The sequence below is a fragment of the Ruditapes philippinarum genome, unplaced genomic scaffold (assembly GCF_026571515.1).
Source record: "Ruditapes philippinarum isolate M1 unplaced genomic scaffold, ASM2657151v2 ctg880_1_1_1_1, whole genome shotgun sequence".
In the NCBI taxonomy this organism is placed as follows: domain Eukaryota; kingdom Metazoa; phylum Mollusca; class Bivalvia; order Venerida; family Veneridae; genus Ruditapes; species Ruditapes philippinarum.
The window spans coordinates 349-18955 of record NW_026867139.1 but is presented as its reverse complement, the minus strand read 5'-3'; the positions used below and the strand labels follow the sequence as shown (position 1 = coordinate 18955).

Sequence of the window (18607 nt, the reverse complement as noted above, 5' to 3'; positions counted from 1 at the left end):
TTTGTGAGTGCGGTATACATTGAGTCTGGCTCCGTTATTTCTGTGTGGGGCCTTTGTGCAGATAGAGTTTTTCCTTTTCGTCGGCGTGGCATATTGAAAATGCATATGTTGCTTGGACAGACATCAGTTTAAGATTAAAGCGCAAGTAGTAGTAGTTTGTGTTTAATGGGGATCCATCCGCCCGTTAAGCCATAAAAAGTAGCTATCGCCATCGGGTACAAAAATCGGTAATCAGTCATTATCTTAAAGGTTTATTTTGAAGTACAAAATGGTGATTATTGAACTCTGGGACATTTTCGTAGAGTATTAGTCACAGAGATGAATTTTAAGCCAAAAGTAGTAGACCAATGAAAATCCAAAAGTACAGTTACCCGAGACAAGATGAAAAGTTGAGGTAGCACTGATATGGACGTTGGTGCCAACCAAAGAGTTTGCCTGTTTAGCCGTATTCGCCGTTACAGGCACTAATCGTACAGACCCGGGATCCTTAAATAAATATAATCTGCCAATAGGGAGCCTTTCAGTTTAGAATTCATTAATTCTCGGAATGGTGCGTTTATAGTCGATTTTTTTGTGATGTTTACTATTTTGATGTAAGGAAGGCCAATGAGACCATCATATGAATCATGAAGAAAATAATGTGTTGTATCATATCTTTTAAAATTTAAGCAAAGTAATTGTGGAGTATTTTATCAATTTTGTATATTAAATACCCCACACCGGTGAAATATGAATAATATTATAATACATAGTAAGAGTCAGCAAATGATATACAACAGATTATATTATTTGTTTTGCCTTTCCATTGATGGCAGCTTTAATGAAAAGTGGGCTTGTCTGCATTCTATATCATTTCTTGTTGGCTCATATGACTGTATTTGTAAGTTTGGTGCAAAGTGCAATCAAAATTCTAAAGAATATGTCTCATATTGGGTGGTAAAGTAAATAGAAGTTTTTCTTTTCATGGCTTACGCTTGTCAAACTTTTTAAGAACTTGGCTGATATGGGACAGGGCTTTATTTGTTTCTTAATGTCTTAATGTATTCTTAAGGGCCTCAATAGTCCAAATTCATTTTATCTGCTTGCTTAATACGTGGAAATCACAAAGAGAGGGTTTGAGATGGTTCGCGATCTACGCGATGATTTTGTGATTCATTCGAGAAATTTAGTTGAAGGATCTTTGTTGAAAATTCAAGCGACAAGAAAGCGAAGGCATGCGATTCATGCAACGAAATTGAGAGCTTTCAAGACATTTTTTAAACTATCTCGCGAATACCGTTCGCAAGTGTGTCGCTCAAATCCGCAGCCCAATGTGACAGTAGTTAAAAGAAGGACAAAAGCCAACAACATTTTGAACGGTCGTCGCAAGATAATCGTGCAACAGACGTGCGCTTGTAAAGACAGTCGTGAGACAATGGTCCTAAATTGAAAAAAAATTGCAGGGTCATCGCACCACGCACAATAATTTGCAAGGCTGCCGCACGATAACTGTACTTTCCTCGTGCCAATTTGACAATCAGAATTAAATACAACACCTTCATTTCATTTGTTTCAATGAAAGCGGGATGGCAATCCAGCCACAAAGGTTGCATTTGAGTTTTCTAAGACGGAGGCTTCGTGAAGAAGAAAAGTTACATGCAATATATCTGGTGCTGCTTATCAGAGCGCAAGAAGTCCGGAGAAGCCGGTCCCGGAGTTTGTGGGCCGTGACGTCGGTTGTTTAGCCAGTATCAGACCCTCTTCAATGAGATGGATAAAGAGTCCGAGGGTGATTATATAGGCTTTAAAAGTAGGAGCCGCAATATATTTGCCGAGTTGATGGTACGGATACCCCGAGGACCAGCAAGTGGAACAGGCAAGTACATAGTTGTATACATTACGAGAATGCATTGAAAGGTCTGGCCGCCAAATACATTTCTTGTATCACCAATATCGCTGTTGAAGATTATGATACTGTACCTGTTTTAAAAAGTTCTGTTCCATAGTGATGCTGAGTGTTACGGAAGCGGACTACAAGTTCATATGGGCAAGTGTGGAAAGCGAAGGATCAGCGTAAGATGTCGGCATTTTCAGTGAATCCCCCCGGAGTTTTGAAGTCAACTCGGTTTCCCGCCGGCCGAACCACTTCCTGACGATGACTTGAAGTCCCATACTTCCTAGTAGGAGTTGACGGATATCCCTTAAGAACTTAAGAACATGAGAAGCATGGCACACGAAGAGAGAGTGTTCAATTAACGGCAATTCTGGACTAGACGCCTTCGGCATCCTGGATTATCGGTGAAGAACTTTGCTGACGACCTTGCAATGCAGTTTTGATAGTGCAATTAGCATTTCTTGGGGTACTCTTACACTGCACAACTAAATGAGGATCAAGGCCCAGGCATTCAACTTGGTTGAACAGGAGGTTGAAAGAGGTAACAAAATTCCCATCCCCAGGGCGTCAGCTTATTGCTGGAGATAAGCGAAGAGAACCCCTTAAAACACGTGATACCAAACGAACAAAGAGGCTATTAATGTGCCTAGAGGGAAGACTGCTGTGGCGGGACCATTTTATGTGATTAAACAAATGATTGTTTGTGACATGATGGCACTCGGACTTAATGCATTGGTGTACAAATATTTTTCAAAACGATTCGATAAGAAATGTATTACTTTTTATTATAAAACGGAAAGACGCTTCAGTTATCAGTTGGCCTTAAAGTTTGTTTTTTTTAAATCTTTGTTAATAAAATACTGTGAACATCCGAACTTTGGACGTATACATATGTTAAAACTTATACATATTCTTATTCATTACTACAAATTACGTAAAAAATCTAGGGATAATTTAAATGCATAATAAGAAATGTTGTTAATGTTGCTGTTGAAATATGTTATTAAAGTAAAAGCACTTTCTTGTGTTATACACAGATGTAAGAGAATAGAAATCTTACTGATAGTTCAATGCGTGCATGAACTTGGTACACCTATTTTTTACAATAAAAAGTAAATTAAATGAAGTAATGTCGCCGTCAAAGTGTTATTGAGAGGTGGCTTTTAATGAGAAATCGTTGTTTTATATGCTTAAAGAAATAACGAGGTTTCCAAGTATTTGACCTCAGAACATAAAACGTTATCAACAAGTTTCATAATAAATAGCCAAAAGATAAAAACACTTAATTGCAAAAGTTTGTGCTTCTGATTTGACCTGGTTACCTAGTTTTGATCCGGTATTACGTATCATTTTTTAAAGACAAAAAGTTTAATTAAGATCGGGTACGAAATGTGATTTTGACATGATCTTCAAACCATTGGCATAAACATTCAATGAACTTTGTTTGAAATGAAGGAAATATTAGTAATGCTGCATTTGCGTGTGTTGTCCCCAAAGTGTGTTGCATTTAAGACCAGAAAGAAACAGATTGGTACACTTGTGGAGAATTAAAAAAAACATGGATGGGTGATATGAACCCATTTTTGTATCTGTGGCTATTGGTTCAAACCCTGTTTTAGTCCCTATTGAAACCTCTAGTTGTACTGTTATAAGTTAACTATTAGTAGGCAGTGTCATACATATCAGCATTATGGGTTAACATATGCCCTCTGTTAGAAAAACAAACTTGCTAAGACTTGAAGTGTTGAAAATCTGCTGTTTAATGGCTCGAAGATATTTACAAGACATTTATAGCATAATTATATACAATGTATGGACGATGTTTTGGAAAGACATGTTTTAATGCAGACTTAACTAGACAATGGTATATATACCTGCTTAACCAGAAGGACGTGACTGACTGACGTACTCCAGTAAAGCATCTTCTATACGTAGAGCCTTCTTCTTTAGATTCAGGAAAGCTTTCTTATCCGTCATATCATATGCATTGTCCTCGACGCTGTCCTCCTGATTTCAGGCACGATAATCCAAATGACCTGTTTTTGGCACCTGTACGAACAAATGAGGCAATATCCAAGAAGTTTAAGTAAAATTCTTCAGCATTACTTTAAAACAGTCATCACAGTGTGTATTAAAATTTAATTAATGCATTTCCCTTTATTTTGAACATGTGTTTATTTTGTCTTTCAAAAAAAACCTCAGTTACCCTTATACTTTAATGGGCCTATGCCAGCCTATGAACAAATGGGGACAAATAAATATGAAGAAATAGAGAAAAATAGAATCCCTAAAGAAAGCCTAACACAGCAAACTTGAAAATGTTGCAGGCTCGGTTTGATTGAGCCTGTTCATTGACGGTTCTGGAAAGTGCAAGTTACCGTCCACGCCGGTAAGTTACCGGCTTAAGCAGAATTCAACATTTATAACATGTATACACAACAATGATGTCCTGCTGAACGATCTTCAAGGATCGAAAATATAACATCTTTGATTATATATACGGGGAGACCTTTTACAGCCGGCACAATGTAAAAATAACACTGATGTGACCATAAAATAGAGAAAAACAGAATTCCTAAAGAAAGCCCAACGGTTCTGGAAAGTGCAAGTTACCGTCTACGTCCCCTAGCACCGTTTACAGTGAGTAAAATTTTCATTTTCTTGACAACAATCCAAATAATGCTTACCACTGTCTACCCAAACGTAAAGGACCTCGATGTCTTGTGATCCCTGGCGAAGGAAGGACTTCACCTGTCATGCCTTCCGTTTATTAAGTGTTTCTGTCGCCTGTCCCGATTTATGCTTCCAAACCTTTCCCACAGCCGTTCTCTGGTTGCGAAACCACCCTTGAATCTTGTCCTCTGTAAATAAACAAGAACCGGTTTAACCGGATGATGCTCCCCGAATAGGTTTTGGGCACAGAAAAGTAGACCGTTTTAAGTTTCAAAGTTATGTCCTGGACAAAGTTCAAAGTGCAATAATTCCAAATTAAGGCAAAACAGAGTTACTGTTCTTTGCAATGCTCATCTACATAATGATATCTGTCTACCTATTAAGTTTCTTGTTCATATCTCCTATAGTGATAGAGTTATGTCCCGGACAAAGTTCAAAATGTTAATATAAACAAAGGCCAACAACTCCAAAATTAGGCAAGGAAGAGTAACGGTTCTTGTGCACTTCACATCTACCCAATGAGATCTATCGACCTACAAAGTGTCATTTTTATATAGGTTATACAATCAAAACTAGGTCCTGGATAATGTTCAAAGTGTTAAAATGGACCAAGGGCAATAACTCCAAAATTAGGCAAGGCAGAGTTATGGTTCTTGTGCATTGCACATCTACCTAATGAAATATATCTACTTACAAAGTTTCATGTTGATACCTTGTTGTTTCAATGTTATGTCCCGGACAAGAAAAGCGGACGGACGGACAACCGGACGGACGGACAAAGCGACGACTTTATGCTCACCCTTCGGGGAACATAAAAAGAGAAGCATACAGTACATGAAAGACGGCATACAGTACATATAAGACAGCTTAGTATTTTGTGCTGAATTTGATAAAAACAAATATTTCCTCAAAAGTTATAGATTTTCGCTGAGTGTAGATTACCGACTGATGTGCTTAGAATAAAAGATTTGTTCTATATCATTTGCTGGCTCTTACTATGTATTATAATGTGATTCATATTTCACCTGTTTGCAAAACAATATCTGTCAGTCAGGCCCGACTGAAGAATATAATCATTTATTTTGGCAGCAACACCTTTTTTTTCTTTATGGTGCATATAATGGTCTCATTGACCTCCTGTGTATGAAAATAGTAAACATTACAAAAGTAGACTAAGGACATATGTAGTATTTATTCAAAAAAGTAATGAATTCAAAATTAATAGGTGACATTTTGGTAGATTATAACCTTTAAGGGCATGAATGGCGACATGTCCGAAGTATTTCTCTTAATGCTTGTAATGCGGGGAAAGACACTTCAATATAGGCAGGGACGACAATGAGAATCACAAGGGGGGTGCGTGAGCCCCTAGTTAGCAGTGAAGGCTACTCCTTGCTTTGCACCAACAGCTCTTATCAGAGTTTCCTCAACTTTTCATATTGTCTCCGGTAACTGTACGTTTTGGTGATGACCGCTGTACAGTGACCCTACTTTAGGCTCAAAATTTATCTCTTTGACTAATACTCTTTACGGAGTTCAAAAATCAACACTTTGTACTTTAAAATTACCCTTTAAGGAAGTGACTGCTGACATATCAGTGTTCTGTGCCAGACAGCGAAAGCTGCTTTTCGTGCTTAACGGGTGAATGAACCTTCGATAAACACAAACTACTACTACTCGCGCTTTAATCTAAAATTGATATCCGTCCGAGCAACATTTGTGTATTTCAATATTTTGTATTTCCCCGTTGATGTTCAAAGACAAAACTAGACCTGCACCAAGGCCTTCCCGCTCCGCAGAAATAACGGAGCAAGTCCCAAAGTATACCGCACACACAATCAGTCAATATCAGAGGTTTCAACATTACCATAATTAACATATAGAAGTATAAACTTGTAGTTGACATATACAAGAGCAAGTATAACAATCAAGTAGAAGTCTTTATGGTCGTTGTAGACGATGCCTAACCTTGGTAAAGCTTGTATCCTTACCCTAACATGTTTGCAATCAATGCCTCAACATCAGTGATAGAAACTCCGATTCTTGGAGAAATCATGCGCCACCTCCCCACTCTTCTTCTATTTTATTGTTAGAAATTCCATCGCAAAAGTGGTCTGATATGGTTTGATATACACCTCGCACAACTTTTGCGAGGGTGTTGTGGGCAACCCAGAACCTAAATGACAACGACATATACGAATCCCTGATTGCAAAGTACACAAACGTGATGGCAAGCTTCAATCCAGTGGACAGCTGAAGTTTGTTTGTTTTGATGAATAGGGCCTTAATCTTCAACCATCATGATAAATTGACTGAGTATCCCTTTAAGATGCTTCATCAGCTTCTCGTACATCCCATCAAAAACATAACATTCTCAGCAGCTAAATTAGCATCCAATTGTTGATCTGTCTCAAATGATGTCTGACCGCTGAAAATCGCGCTTTTATGCAATTGCCACCGCCCATGCTTTTGATGGCTCTTGTTAATTTTATAAAAGCCCATGCATGTGATGGCTCTTGTTAATCATATAAAAGCCATCAGCATGGGGGTTGTGGGGGTATGGCGGGTATTTATCACATTCAGTGATAGTTCAAAAGCTGTTTTAAGGTTTAGTACAATATATAATAACTGAATAATAAGCTATTGAATATGATGCGATATTCACCGGAAAAAATAATCGCCAATATGATATTTCGACGGAACTAACGAACTATCGGCCTGTAAGTAACTTAAATTTCTTATAAAAAATTGATACAAAAGCGGCACTCTACCGACTGAATGAGCATGTAAGCGAAAACAATCTCCTTCCAACTTATCAGTCGGCATATCGCCAGTTCCACTCAAAACACCAAGAAAGCACTGCTATGATTGCTCTTGATCTGAGTGCTGCATTTGACACTGTCGACCATAGCATTTTACTTGATTTTCTAAAGTCCCAGTATGGTATATGTCACTCCGCTCATAGATGGGTGGATACGTACTTAAGACCATGCAGTTGTCGGGTGAACGTTAATTCCAACTTGTCAACAGTAAGAGAGCTTGACTGTAGTGTCCCCCAAGGAAGTTGTTTGAGGCCTTGGCTATACCTGACCTTTAAGATCGAATCGCACCATTGTATAAGATATCTTGGTGCCTTCTTAGATAAATCTTTAAATTTTAAAAATCATATCAAACGAAAATGTAAAACTGCTCTTTAAGATCATCGCAGTCAGCTGTTGGATGCTATGAAATACCATTTAACAGAAGCAAGACCTTTTAAGATAAAAGTTTTAGTACAATAGGTCCAAAATTATGGAATAAACTTCCCAGAGACCTTAAACAAAGCAAATCTGTAGAAATTTTCAAGAGACAATTGAAAACTTATTTCTTTAAGGACTTCTCCTCCCTATTCTAAGCACGGAATTTATGGTTAGATATAAACTGTGATGTCCAAAAAACGGTAGAATATTGAAATGTGATTAGAAAATTACTGTACTGTAAATATTTGCCTTAAAGACCGAAAGATAGAGAGATACTTCTGTGTATGTATATGTGTGATATTTGTATATGTGTGATATTTGTAAATGTATGTGTGTGTATGTGTGTGTGTATGCATGCGTGCGTGCGTGCGTGTGTTCCACGAAATCGTTCTTATTCTTTTTATCAATTATGTCAATATATAATGATATGTATTTTAATTTACTTTTGTTAATGTCTTTTAGATATTGTACTACGCCATTGAATATGTTTTATACGTAGAAATAGGCGTTTAATCAAATTATCAAGTTTCAAAAAATTCAAAGTTTGTCACATACTTCTAAGGTGACAGATTGACTTGACAAAGGAAATTCACCTTAACATTTTTCTGTTTGAAATTATGAATAATAATTGAAAGATTTTGTTTATACAAACAGCTAAAATAGTTTTTGCTTGGTCGGATTGACAGCTAGTTAACACACATTGAAAAGGTTAACAATATATTTTTATTACATGTCCCAAATATGTGATTCTTATATGAAATGTTTAGAAGTAAAAACTCAAAAAGATAAATTTAATTCTAAAAACATAATACTTTTAAAAGAATATTTTAATATGATATTGTAAATACAAGTACTCAGAAATTCCCTGTAAAAAAGTACATGCAAGTATGAGGCATTGGCAATGATATTGTGCATGCTCAATCAGGTATTTTAGAGGTATTTCTTTTACAAAATCGAAGCATTCATTTTTCAGCAAATAATCAGCTTATTCACTTTGAGCATACCATTGTAAACAAAAAAAAATATTTGTATTCATTTTATATTTTCTCAAACTTTGTTTAAAGTTTTAAAAATTTGCAAATGGCACTAAAATGTAAAATGCTATACAAATTGCCATACAAATGTGGTTTTTGGAATATCTGTGATAGATTTTACAGTTTTGAGACATATGTTCTACACATTTTTCTTGTTTTCACTCAGTGTCAATGGTTTATTTTTCACAAGTTTAGTTTCTAATTTTGTAGAAAACGTCAATGCATATTGGGTTTTTTCCAACCTTTTGATTGCAAACTTTACATGTTTTCGCCTTTCCTATAAAACATTGTGTAAGTTTTATGACAGTTTATAAATGTAAAGAAAGTTGTCAATTGTTTCATAAAAACTACGACAACTGTAATACAACTTCTTTGTTTCACCACATAGACAAACAGTCGATGGTTGGTTAAGTTTCTCCAACAAAACTTTTCCTGCAGAACAGTCTCCTGCCACTTCTTTAATAACATTTAACGCCCAATCACACACAAAGACAGTACCATCATCTGACAGTGACATTCTCCTCGGATCACTCATGCCACTATTACTACCAATCACATCACCCTGCCAGTTCAACCTTGTTACTGTCCTCATGCCACAGTCAGATAAATAGATAGAACTTCTGTTACATGTGATATAACATGGATATTGAAAAATATTTTCCCCAACAATTGTTGTCAGTACAGTGCCATTCATATCAAGGATCTGAAGTTTTGCAGGACGAAGGTATGACACCACAAGTGTACCTTGGTAACAGCCTATACCATGGCAGTCTCCACCAACCTTCACAGTGAGCTTCGTTTTGAGTGTGTTTGATGAGATAGATATTAACTTTATTGTTTGCTTGTCAGGAATTGTAACAGCAAAGTCAGTGCTTGTTACATGTGTGATATCCAATGGTGCATCGTCTACTTGTAGTTGATCAGACCAAGATTGATTGCTGGTATCCACCATCTTTACAGCTTTGTTGTTGTAGTCAGTGATGATAAGAAGATCAGGAGTCAGCAGAGTCATTCCGGTAATCCAGCATTTTGTTTTTTCTTGTGATGTCTTCACACAAATTTTTCCCTCGTTTAAAGTGTGTCTAGACTTTATTTGTACAGGTTTGCACTCTTTATTTAAAGTTTTCTGTATCAGTGTACCTAATGACTTTCTGTATTCAGGTTGGTCAATATTGATTCATTTGCTTGAAAGTTGTGCTCTTTGACATCATATGTTGATAGCTGTAGTGCAGTTTTCTCAACTTCTGCCACCAAATTTTCTGCAAGCTTTAGCTCCGTAAAGAGTGTATTAGCTTGTTTTGATGTGTTGAGCTTCTTGACTTTTTCCAAAGATATCTTCAAAGATTTGGTAATTTCTTCACATGATGTTTCTACTAATGTGATATTTGAGTTATTTTCTTGTTCTGTGACCTTGGCTACATGCACAACCTGTCTCACCAGTTCATCAAGTCTCTGGTTTATTTCTTTCCGAAACATATTAATATCTTTTAGTGCATCTTTGAGTGATCTGTTGGATTTCACCGTCATTTGCTTGATATCCTCTACCATCTGTTGAAAATGATCAGAAGTGGTATTAAGTGTTTTCAGGATAGTTAGATATTCTATGCTGTCTATTATATCAGCAGAAATATCAGGTATATAATCAACTTTGCAGGAAGTAGCTTGATGTCCAAGGGTAACACAAACACTACAAAGTAATTATGTATGGTCATATCAGTAGAATTTGTTTATTTCTTTTGGATGTTTATAACATGGTGTTGTAAGCTCATCAGATTGGCTTGTGTGGATAGATGTTGAGGGTTGATGCAAAACTTTAGGCATACTTGTAGCATCTAGAACTGTATGATGCTTGGTAGATTTAAGTTTTTTGTGGACTTCAAAGCATGTCTTGCAAAGGTGTTCCTTGCAATCAGTGCAGTAACCATGGGCAGGGAGTCTAGTTCCTTCCTCGTCACAAGGCTGGCAGTAAACTTGATGATCTTCATCTGATGCCATGGATGTTGTCGATGATGAAAATTGTTTTGATGCTTTCTTTCCTGAGACCGCCATGTGTTTTACCTAAAATTTAGCAGAAACACATTGTGCATGTATCCATTTGTTTCATTCTATTAGCGAATGTCAAGCTAACATAAGGCACGTCCAGTCTTACTGGTCAAGGAAGACACCAACATTCCCTCTATGCATTTTTAAACAAAATAAGTTGGCAAGACAAGAGTAGAACCACCAGCCTTTTAAAAAGCAAGCTGCGTAGCTCCTCACATCAAAAAAATATATGGTTTCATTAGAGTTTTATGATGCATGCTGTGTTTTAAACTTTTAATTGTAATGATTGTTTTTACATGAAGCATCTGTAAGAAAGTTTAATTCAATTACATGTGTCACAATTGTAGTCATTGTGTTACAATCCATCAATAATGGTCCCCGTACACAGACTTTGACTTCACTATGTGACCTTGACTTTGGTAGTAGGGACCTGGATTATGTGCATAACACTTAGCTTCACAATGGTAGTCATGATAATGAACATTTGTGTTTTAATTACTCTATACATAATGACTAAATGGTACAAATACACAATTTTATATTTTTATATGAAATTTGACCCCGATGTTTGACCTTGACCTTGGCCACAGGCACTAGAATTTTGCATGTGACACTCCGCCTTAAAATGGTGAACATTTGTGTTAAGTTATATTGAAATCTCTTGATGCATATAGAAGTTTTGCTCCGGACAAGCGTTGTACAATGACCTCTAAGCGTGACCTTGACCTTTAACCTAGAGACCTGATTTATGCGCATGACAATGCTTTTTATAGTGGTGAACATTTCTATGACGTTTCATTAAAACCCCTTTATATGTATAGGAGATATGTTCTGGACAAAATCTCTATATTTTATCATCTTTAGTGACCTTAACCTTGCAAACATATTGACCTAAAGTACATCTTCCACACCAGTAGTCATGATTATGACCATTTATGTTTCAATCCCTCGATTAATGATGACTAAATGGTCCGAATACACATTTTCATATTTTTATATGAACTTTGAACCCTATGTGTGACCTTGACCTTGGCCACAGGCACTTAACTTTTGCACGTGACACTCCGCCTTACAATAATGAACATTTGTGCCAAGTTATATTGAATCCCTTTATGCATGTAGAAGGATTTCTCCAGACAATAATTGTTTTAATGACAATGCTCCGGACAAGCGTTTATCAATGATCTCTAAGTGTGACTTTGACCTTTAACCTAGAGACCTGGTTAATGTGCGTGTCACGGCATCTCATAGTGGTGAACATTTTTATGAAGTTTCATTAAAATTCCTCAATGTGTGTAGGAGATATGCTCTGGACAAAATTGTGGACACCTGCGCCCGCCTGCATACACCCGTTTTTCAAACGGGTGTATAAAAAAGGCATAATTTTATCAAATTTCATGACGACATTTATATACTGTTGTCTAAAAGTGATGTGATGGTCAACAGTTGGTTTAGTCAAAAATATAACTGAAATTCTAGACTGAAACAGGAATACTGAATAATTTTGTCTGGATAAGCCAGAAAAGCTCGGCAAGGTGGGGAGATTGGAGGGCTTGTGCTCGTAAAAAATACTATTAAAGTTTCATTAATATAGCAAAAAGGAAGGTAAGCATGTGTGTGACTGAAAATCAAAACAGGTGTATAAGATTTGTCTTTCTATCATAATTTTATATGTATATTATAGTCCAGCTCTGATTTATACATCATGATGACAGCAAATATTTGTGTACAATTTCATTATTATCATTTAATATCAAGTTATTGTGTTTCATTAGATTGAATAAGTCTAAACTAGCTCATATTATTTTGTAGAGACAATCCCTATTTTTGAGATAAAAACAATAAAGCATTTGAAATCTGATTAATTATTTTAATTTGAAAAAAATGTTAAAAAAATTCTTTACCTTAACAAAATCCTTTATAATTGTTTCACTTGTCAAAACCTGTCCTCTCCTATATAACAAGGGGTGCAAACATTGTTCTGTCTCTATGTCTCATCAGATAAAATTTCATGAATCCCTCCTTACGATTCATTGATTACTTCCTTTTTATTTTACATTGATTTATTATCACCTTTAATCTTATGATAACGATATACCTATTTTAAATTATGGAAGTGAAGTATAGGGTTTTAATCAAGGCAAGGCCAAAGAACGCTTACATATGCAATTTTGCAAAAGACTATTAGAAGTAAAGAAAAACACACAAAACGACTTTATTCATGGTGAATTAGGAAGACCGCCTTTGCAAAATATGAGATATTATAACATTATAAATGTTTGGATAAAAATGTTGGCAACAGATTAAAACAAATATGTTAAGAAGGTGTATTTATTGTTGAAACAAGATATTATTGATAATCCGAACAGAATTGATTGGTGTTCATTGTTGGTTTTTATGAAGTATGGTTATTTTAGACTGTTGGAGACTCTGAACTGTTTTTGTATAATGTGAAACAAAGATTAAAGGATCAGTTTTTACAAAACTGGTCTGGTAGACTAAATAACTCAAGGAGAGCTTTGTTTTATAAGTACATTTTTAACCACATATTTCAACCATATCTTGGTTTGATAAACGTTAAAAAAATTCCGTGTTTTGTATATCACGATTAAGCTTGTCATCACTTAGACTTTTTATTGAAAATGTCCGATGGACTAGACCTGTTAGCACTCCAGTGCCATTGTAAACCAATCCACTTTAATAACGAAAAAGGCAGATCATGATTAGACAACACCTGGTATGTTTACTGGTCATGTGGTTGCAGCCTGCAGCATAAGGGAAAAGGGAAAATGTAAAACAAGACACAATTTATAGCTTAGTTTTTTCTGATTATCTATTTAAATAATGTTTTTAGAATCTTCAAATATCATTTTAAAAACTATTACAATAACCTACGAAAAAAGCCATTCTGTTTCCAAGTGTACGTGTCGTCTACGAGAGAGATGTCATATCTGGAAAAAAAATCCGTGATGAATATCGGAAAGGAATGGTATACATGTACATGTCGGAGAGAAAATACAATGTCGCCGTAATAAAAAAACAGATAATTTGTCTTCAAAAGAGTTATGTAAGGCCTATATCAAATCATCATTACTGCAGACGTGCTAACGCATTTTAACCAAAAATAAATAACGTGTTTCGTGCGGCAGCCGTAAGAGAGTCGTACGAATTCTATTAATGTCGCAAGGTTGTCGCAACGTGGCAAGCTGTTTTCTCAACATGCACATTATTTCTGCGATTCTTTTTTGACAGATTCTGGACTTCTCAAGACTGTCGTAAGACAATCGAACGACAGACACACGATTTCTAAAAGTTCTCAAGTCATAATGTTTTGCGTTTGTCTTGCGACGACCGCGGGGTTGCCGCACGAGCATCGTACGGCCACCGCGGGCCGTAAACAAATGCTGTCACATGGCAATTGAAGATCGTAAGACAGTCGTATAAGTCGTACGGCAGCCGTGCGACAGTCCTACGACCGTTGCGTCAGTTACGCGTCTTAAGCCTGCGTCACATTACACTCCGATTAGGTTTACGATCGAGGACCGATGCCTGAACGGGCTGAAATTGCCAATTTTTTAAAGGTCTCCGGCCGGTGACCCTCCGGTGTCAAGTGATCGGTGGGGCACCGTACGGGTAATCGGAGAATTTTAGTGCAGAGTTATTTTCTTCCGGCATCCGGTACATCGCCAGCGCAACGTAGCAGACACGGTAAAATACCCTCCGATACCCGACCGGACACCTTTTGTTATCGGTTACATACCGGTTAGAAATTTTACCTCCTGGGCGCCAAATATTCCTCCAGTTTCCGAGCGGTATCTGAGCGGTCACCGAAGGCGTCTCGGCAGGTTACTGACCGGGACCCGGATGGACGCAGTACGTCGCACGTATGGTCCTAAAATGTCCGTAAGGATAGCGTTGGGCAAGGCTTTGACCCGTGTTCAATTCATCGGACGACGGTGAAGGTCACTTTCGTTGTACAGATGTTATCAGTACCTTGCGAAAAGGAAAAAGATTATTACTGTTTAACTGCTTGAACGATGCGGTGGATGGACTGTGCTCTGGTATGTATATTACTGCCAATGTCCTCAGGGTAAATCATAAATAACACCATCATTCTCTCATTAGCCAGCGTGCAGAGCTGAATCGGTTAAATAGCTGGACTTGTAATCTGTACATTGTGGGTTCGATTCCCGGGATGACCAACTGAAATTACTAGGAATCTTTTAGACGAGACTTTAAAGCGAGGTCCCGTGTATGAGTGCTGAAACACTTTGATAGGTAAAAAAGAAGGAGAACGCCGCTTTCCTTATTGATCTTGTTTTTCATATTTTTCTGAAATGGGGGCATCTTGCTATCTGTATCTTGCGCTGTCCTCCAACATTTAGAACAACTAATACTCTTCTGGAGGACTCGCCTATACGGTCAACCCATGGCGAGTATTTAGAAACTCAATTACACACAAACATTCTCTCTGTTTTCACACACGTCCATGGAGGTTACTAAAAGTTTTCAAGTTTCATTAACAATCTTTTATGAAAAAACTTTGATTTCAGAGTGTAATATACCTTCCAAAACAGAAAACAAAGAAGGGGTAGGGGAGAAATCAGAGGAGAAGAGGAAAAATGCCAACAAAAGTGGGGTGAATAACGGCCGGAAAATGGGATAGCATGCCATACGAATACCGTCCGACAGCCGTCCGGTGAAGCCAAGGGTTTTCACCGGATGTCCGGGCGAGTACCTTTCGGAAACCGTCCGAATACCTAACTGACCACAGAGGGAGAATGACCGCCCACTTCTTCCCGGACATGATTGAAATGTTTCTCTCCGATCTCAAATTATCAACGGTGTCCCATCGATCCCTCTATATCGGCCGGTCCCCGCTTGTAATGTGACGTAGGCATAATATAATTTTCAAAATCCTAGAACATGCCAGTTAAACATCTAGGGGTGTAATCTGTAACATAAAATCGGCAAACATGTTGCAGCTTATCCTTCATCACCCTCGGATTCTCTATCCAGCTCCTGGATGAATATGTGATACTAGTACTAGTTAGCCAAACAACCGACGTCGCGCAATCTAGGGTTTGACCCACCAACGCCTGGCTCGTCTTATTCTGTCTTGTTGCAGTCTGATAAGCAGCTCCAGAACTATTGCGTGGCGCTCTTCTTCTAAATGACGTCTCCGTCTTAAAATACTCAAATGCCTTTGCTGTTGGATTGCCATCCCGGTTTGATTGAATATGGAGTGCTCTAATGATGGTGTTGCATTCAATCCTCACTTTCTAATTCGTACGATGAACGTACAGACATCGCAGGCAGCCTTGCGAATTATTGTGCGTCGTGCGGTGCCGCTGCGATTTTTTCAAGTTCGTACGATTGCCTTACGATTGTCTTAACAATCGCACGTTTGTTGCACGGTCATGTTTTTGGTTTTTGTCCTACTTTCAAGCTTAAATATCGTGTGAGCCATGCGGCTCCCGTATGAACAGCGTTCGTCTGCCTAAATATCTACAATTTTTTCTAGAAAGACTGCCAAATTGCCTGCGACCTTTCTACGGCACAGTTTTCTCCACAAATTGTACGAACCAAATTTCGTGCGGCTGATGTGAAATAACTATTTTAGAAACTAAAAATAAATGCCTAGAATGAATCTCGCTGTTACAGTAAAGAGCCATTATTCCAAAAGGACCTGCATTTTCCGACTTGTCAATTTTTCTTTCTTTTATCCCGTTGTTTACTTGTCGTCTGCAGCTATAGCTTGATCGTCATAGTTTTATGAACCGGGACAATTCAGCCACTAGGTGTTCATTATCAACTTTGAGGCTTGGTTTAAAGAACTGGGAAAATTCACCAACAGTTACTGGGTATTCACTACCGGGTATCAATATTCGGCGATCTGCTTGATGGTTCTCAAGCAGATTTTGTTGTGAGAAAATGTTTTTGCGTAGGTTTATAGTATCCAAAAGTGATATGTTTGTCTATGCTGAAAGCGTAAACTCGATCGCGTACTGAGTATAAAAAGGTTGAATGTGGAATAATGCCAAAGGAATCTTTCAATGTCAACTGACAGTATACCGGAAGTAAATGGTATCCATAACAATTATTGTCTACTGGAAATTCTTTTATATTTCTTCATGCCGGATGTATGCAGTTTGTAAACTTTTCCACAGGTAAGTTAGCATCATTGTTTGAACAATTTGACAGGCACGCAAATATATGATTTATAGATTAAGTTTATCTAGTATATTAAAGGGTTTATTCCTCTAAATGGCAGCATGACAATGTTGGCGTTCGTGAATGCATGTGCATACTGGTCCCTACAGATGTCTTTCTTTATTGATCATTGACATGCCTTTTGTAACTACGTCACAATTCGCGGAAGAAATTTCAGGCTTGAGTTTGACACATTCTAATGGATCTTGATATGTCAATGCAAATATATTGTTGGACTTATTTTATCGCTTTGGACAATATTCTTGTAGGGAAATGAAAGCTATATCCAATAATGGGACGTTTCTAGTCGAAGCAATATCTGACTTTTTGAATTCTTTACATAAGACTTGTTTCTCATTTCCATTTTCAGAGGCAGCCCTATCTTTCTCAATTACCTCTTAGATCTTATATATATATATATAGTGTGTGTGTGTGTGTGTGTGTGTGTGTGTGTGTGTGTGTGTGTGTGTGTGTGTGTGTGTGTGTGTGTGTGTGTGTGTGTGTGTGTGTGTGTTTGTATAGCAGACAATTAGAGGACCTGAGACTGATTGCACACCAACAAATAGAGGACCTACCTACAGCGTGAGGACTTACACTCTAGTCCTCAAAATGTTTTCCCTTTAAATCACGTATGTAGTGCCGCTACGCTATTCTATTTGAAAATTATTAAGTACTCATATTGACGGGTGTACTGGAGTGGTATACACTTATTACGCACATTTTTCCTTGTCACGTGACTTGACACTGTGCGAAACGCGCACCTGCTATGAATATTCATTATCATCGGGATCGTCAGGCGCTTTAAAAAATCAAGCGTCTATTCTTGCAACAAGCCGCCATTTTGGACCACGATAGTCAGGTAAGAGTGTCTTTTTATTTTCCTATAGAGGACATTTAACTTAATGAAAATCATTAAATTGTCGTCGGGAGAAGGTGCAGTAGGTTTTGTTTAAGCAAATACGTACAAAGGTTAAGATTCAATTGAAGACTATTGTACATTTCACCACTTTGTTTATTTCCCGGACGTTCATAGCAAAAAATATTTTTATTCACGTACATGTACATGTATGATAGTGCTCTGAAAGTAGCTGTATTTCTTAAATTAAAAACTGCATATTTAAAGGTCGTATTTGTAAACATTATAAATGATAAGCTAAAAGGTGTGCGTGATTTTTGTTGTTGTTTTATTTTAGTTTTTTTTTTTTCATATTCTGCAAAAAACAAAACGATTCGCCCCCATTACGGCTCGTCTTACTATTCAATTCGTGTTAGTTTAAGTATAACATATTTTATTTGTTTAGAAATGTCTATGTTTTTGGTGCATCTTATGTTTATGGAGAAGAAAATCAGAAACAATATGAACTAACAATTCTGTTAAACCATTCTGACTTCCTCCACCAGTAAAGCTGGAATGTCGCGATATGGCTTATACTGTGTCAATGTGACGTAAAACCCAAAACAAACAAAAAACCATTCTGTATGGTATCTTTAACTCAACTCACAGACCACAGGCTCCGCGTTTTATTTTCCTT

At 37.2% G+C, this 18607-nt stretch overlaps 1 protein-coding gene across 1 annotated transcript; it reads right to left on the bottom strand.

Moving 5' to 3' along the window:
- Window positions 1–9085: 9085 nt before the first annotated feature.
- On the bottom strand, window positions 9086–12860 carry LOC132734977 (uncharacterized). Its single transcript, XM_060721883.1, has 2 exons — window positions 12767–12860; window positions 9086–10877 (listed from the first exon to the last, which is right to left on the bottom strand). Exon 2 carries the CDS (start codon window positions 9829–9831, stop codon window positions 9118–9120), a length of 714 nt encoding a protein of 237 aa, XP_060577866.1. The 5' UTR covers window positions 9832–10877; window positions 12767–12860; the 3' UTR covers window positions 9086–9117.
- Between the last annotated feature and the right edge of the window lie 5747 nt (window positions 12861–18607).

Coding starts and splice junctions, on each gene's coding strand:
- LOC132734977 (XM_060721883.1), bottom strand. CDS start 9,831: ATGACTCTGCTGACTCCTGATCTTCTTATCATCACTGACTACAACAAC.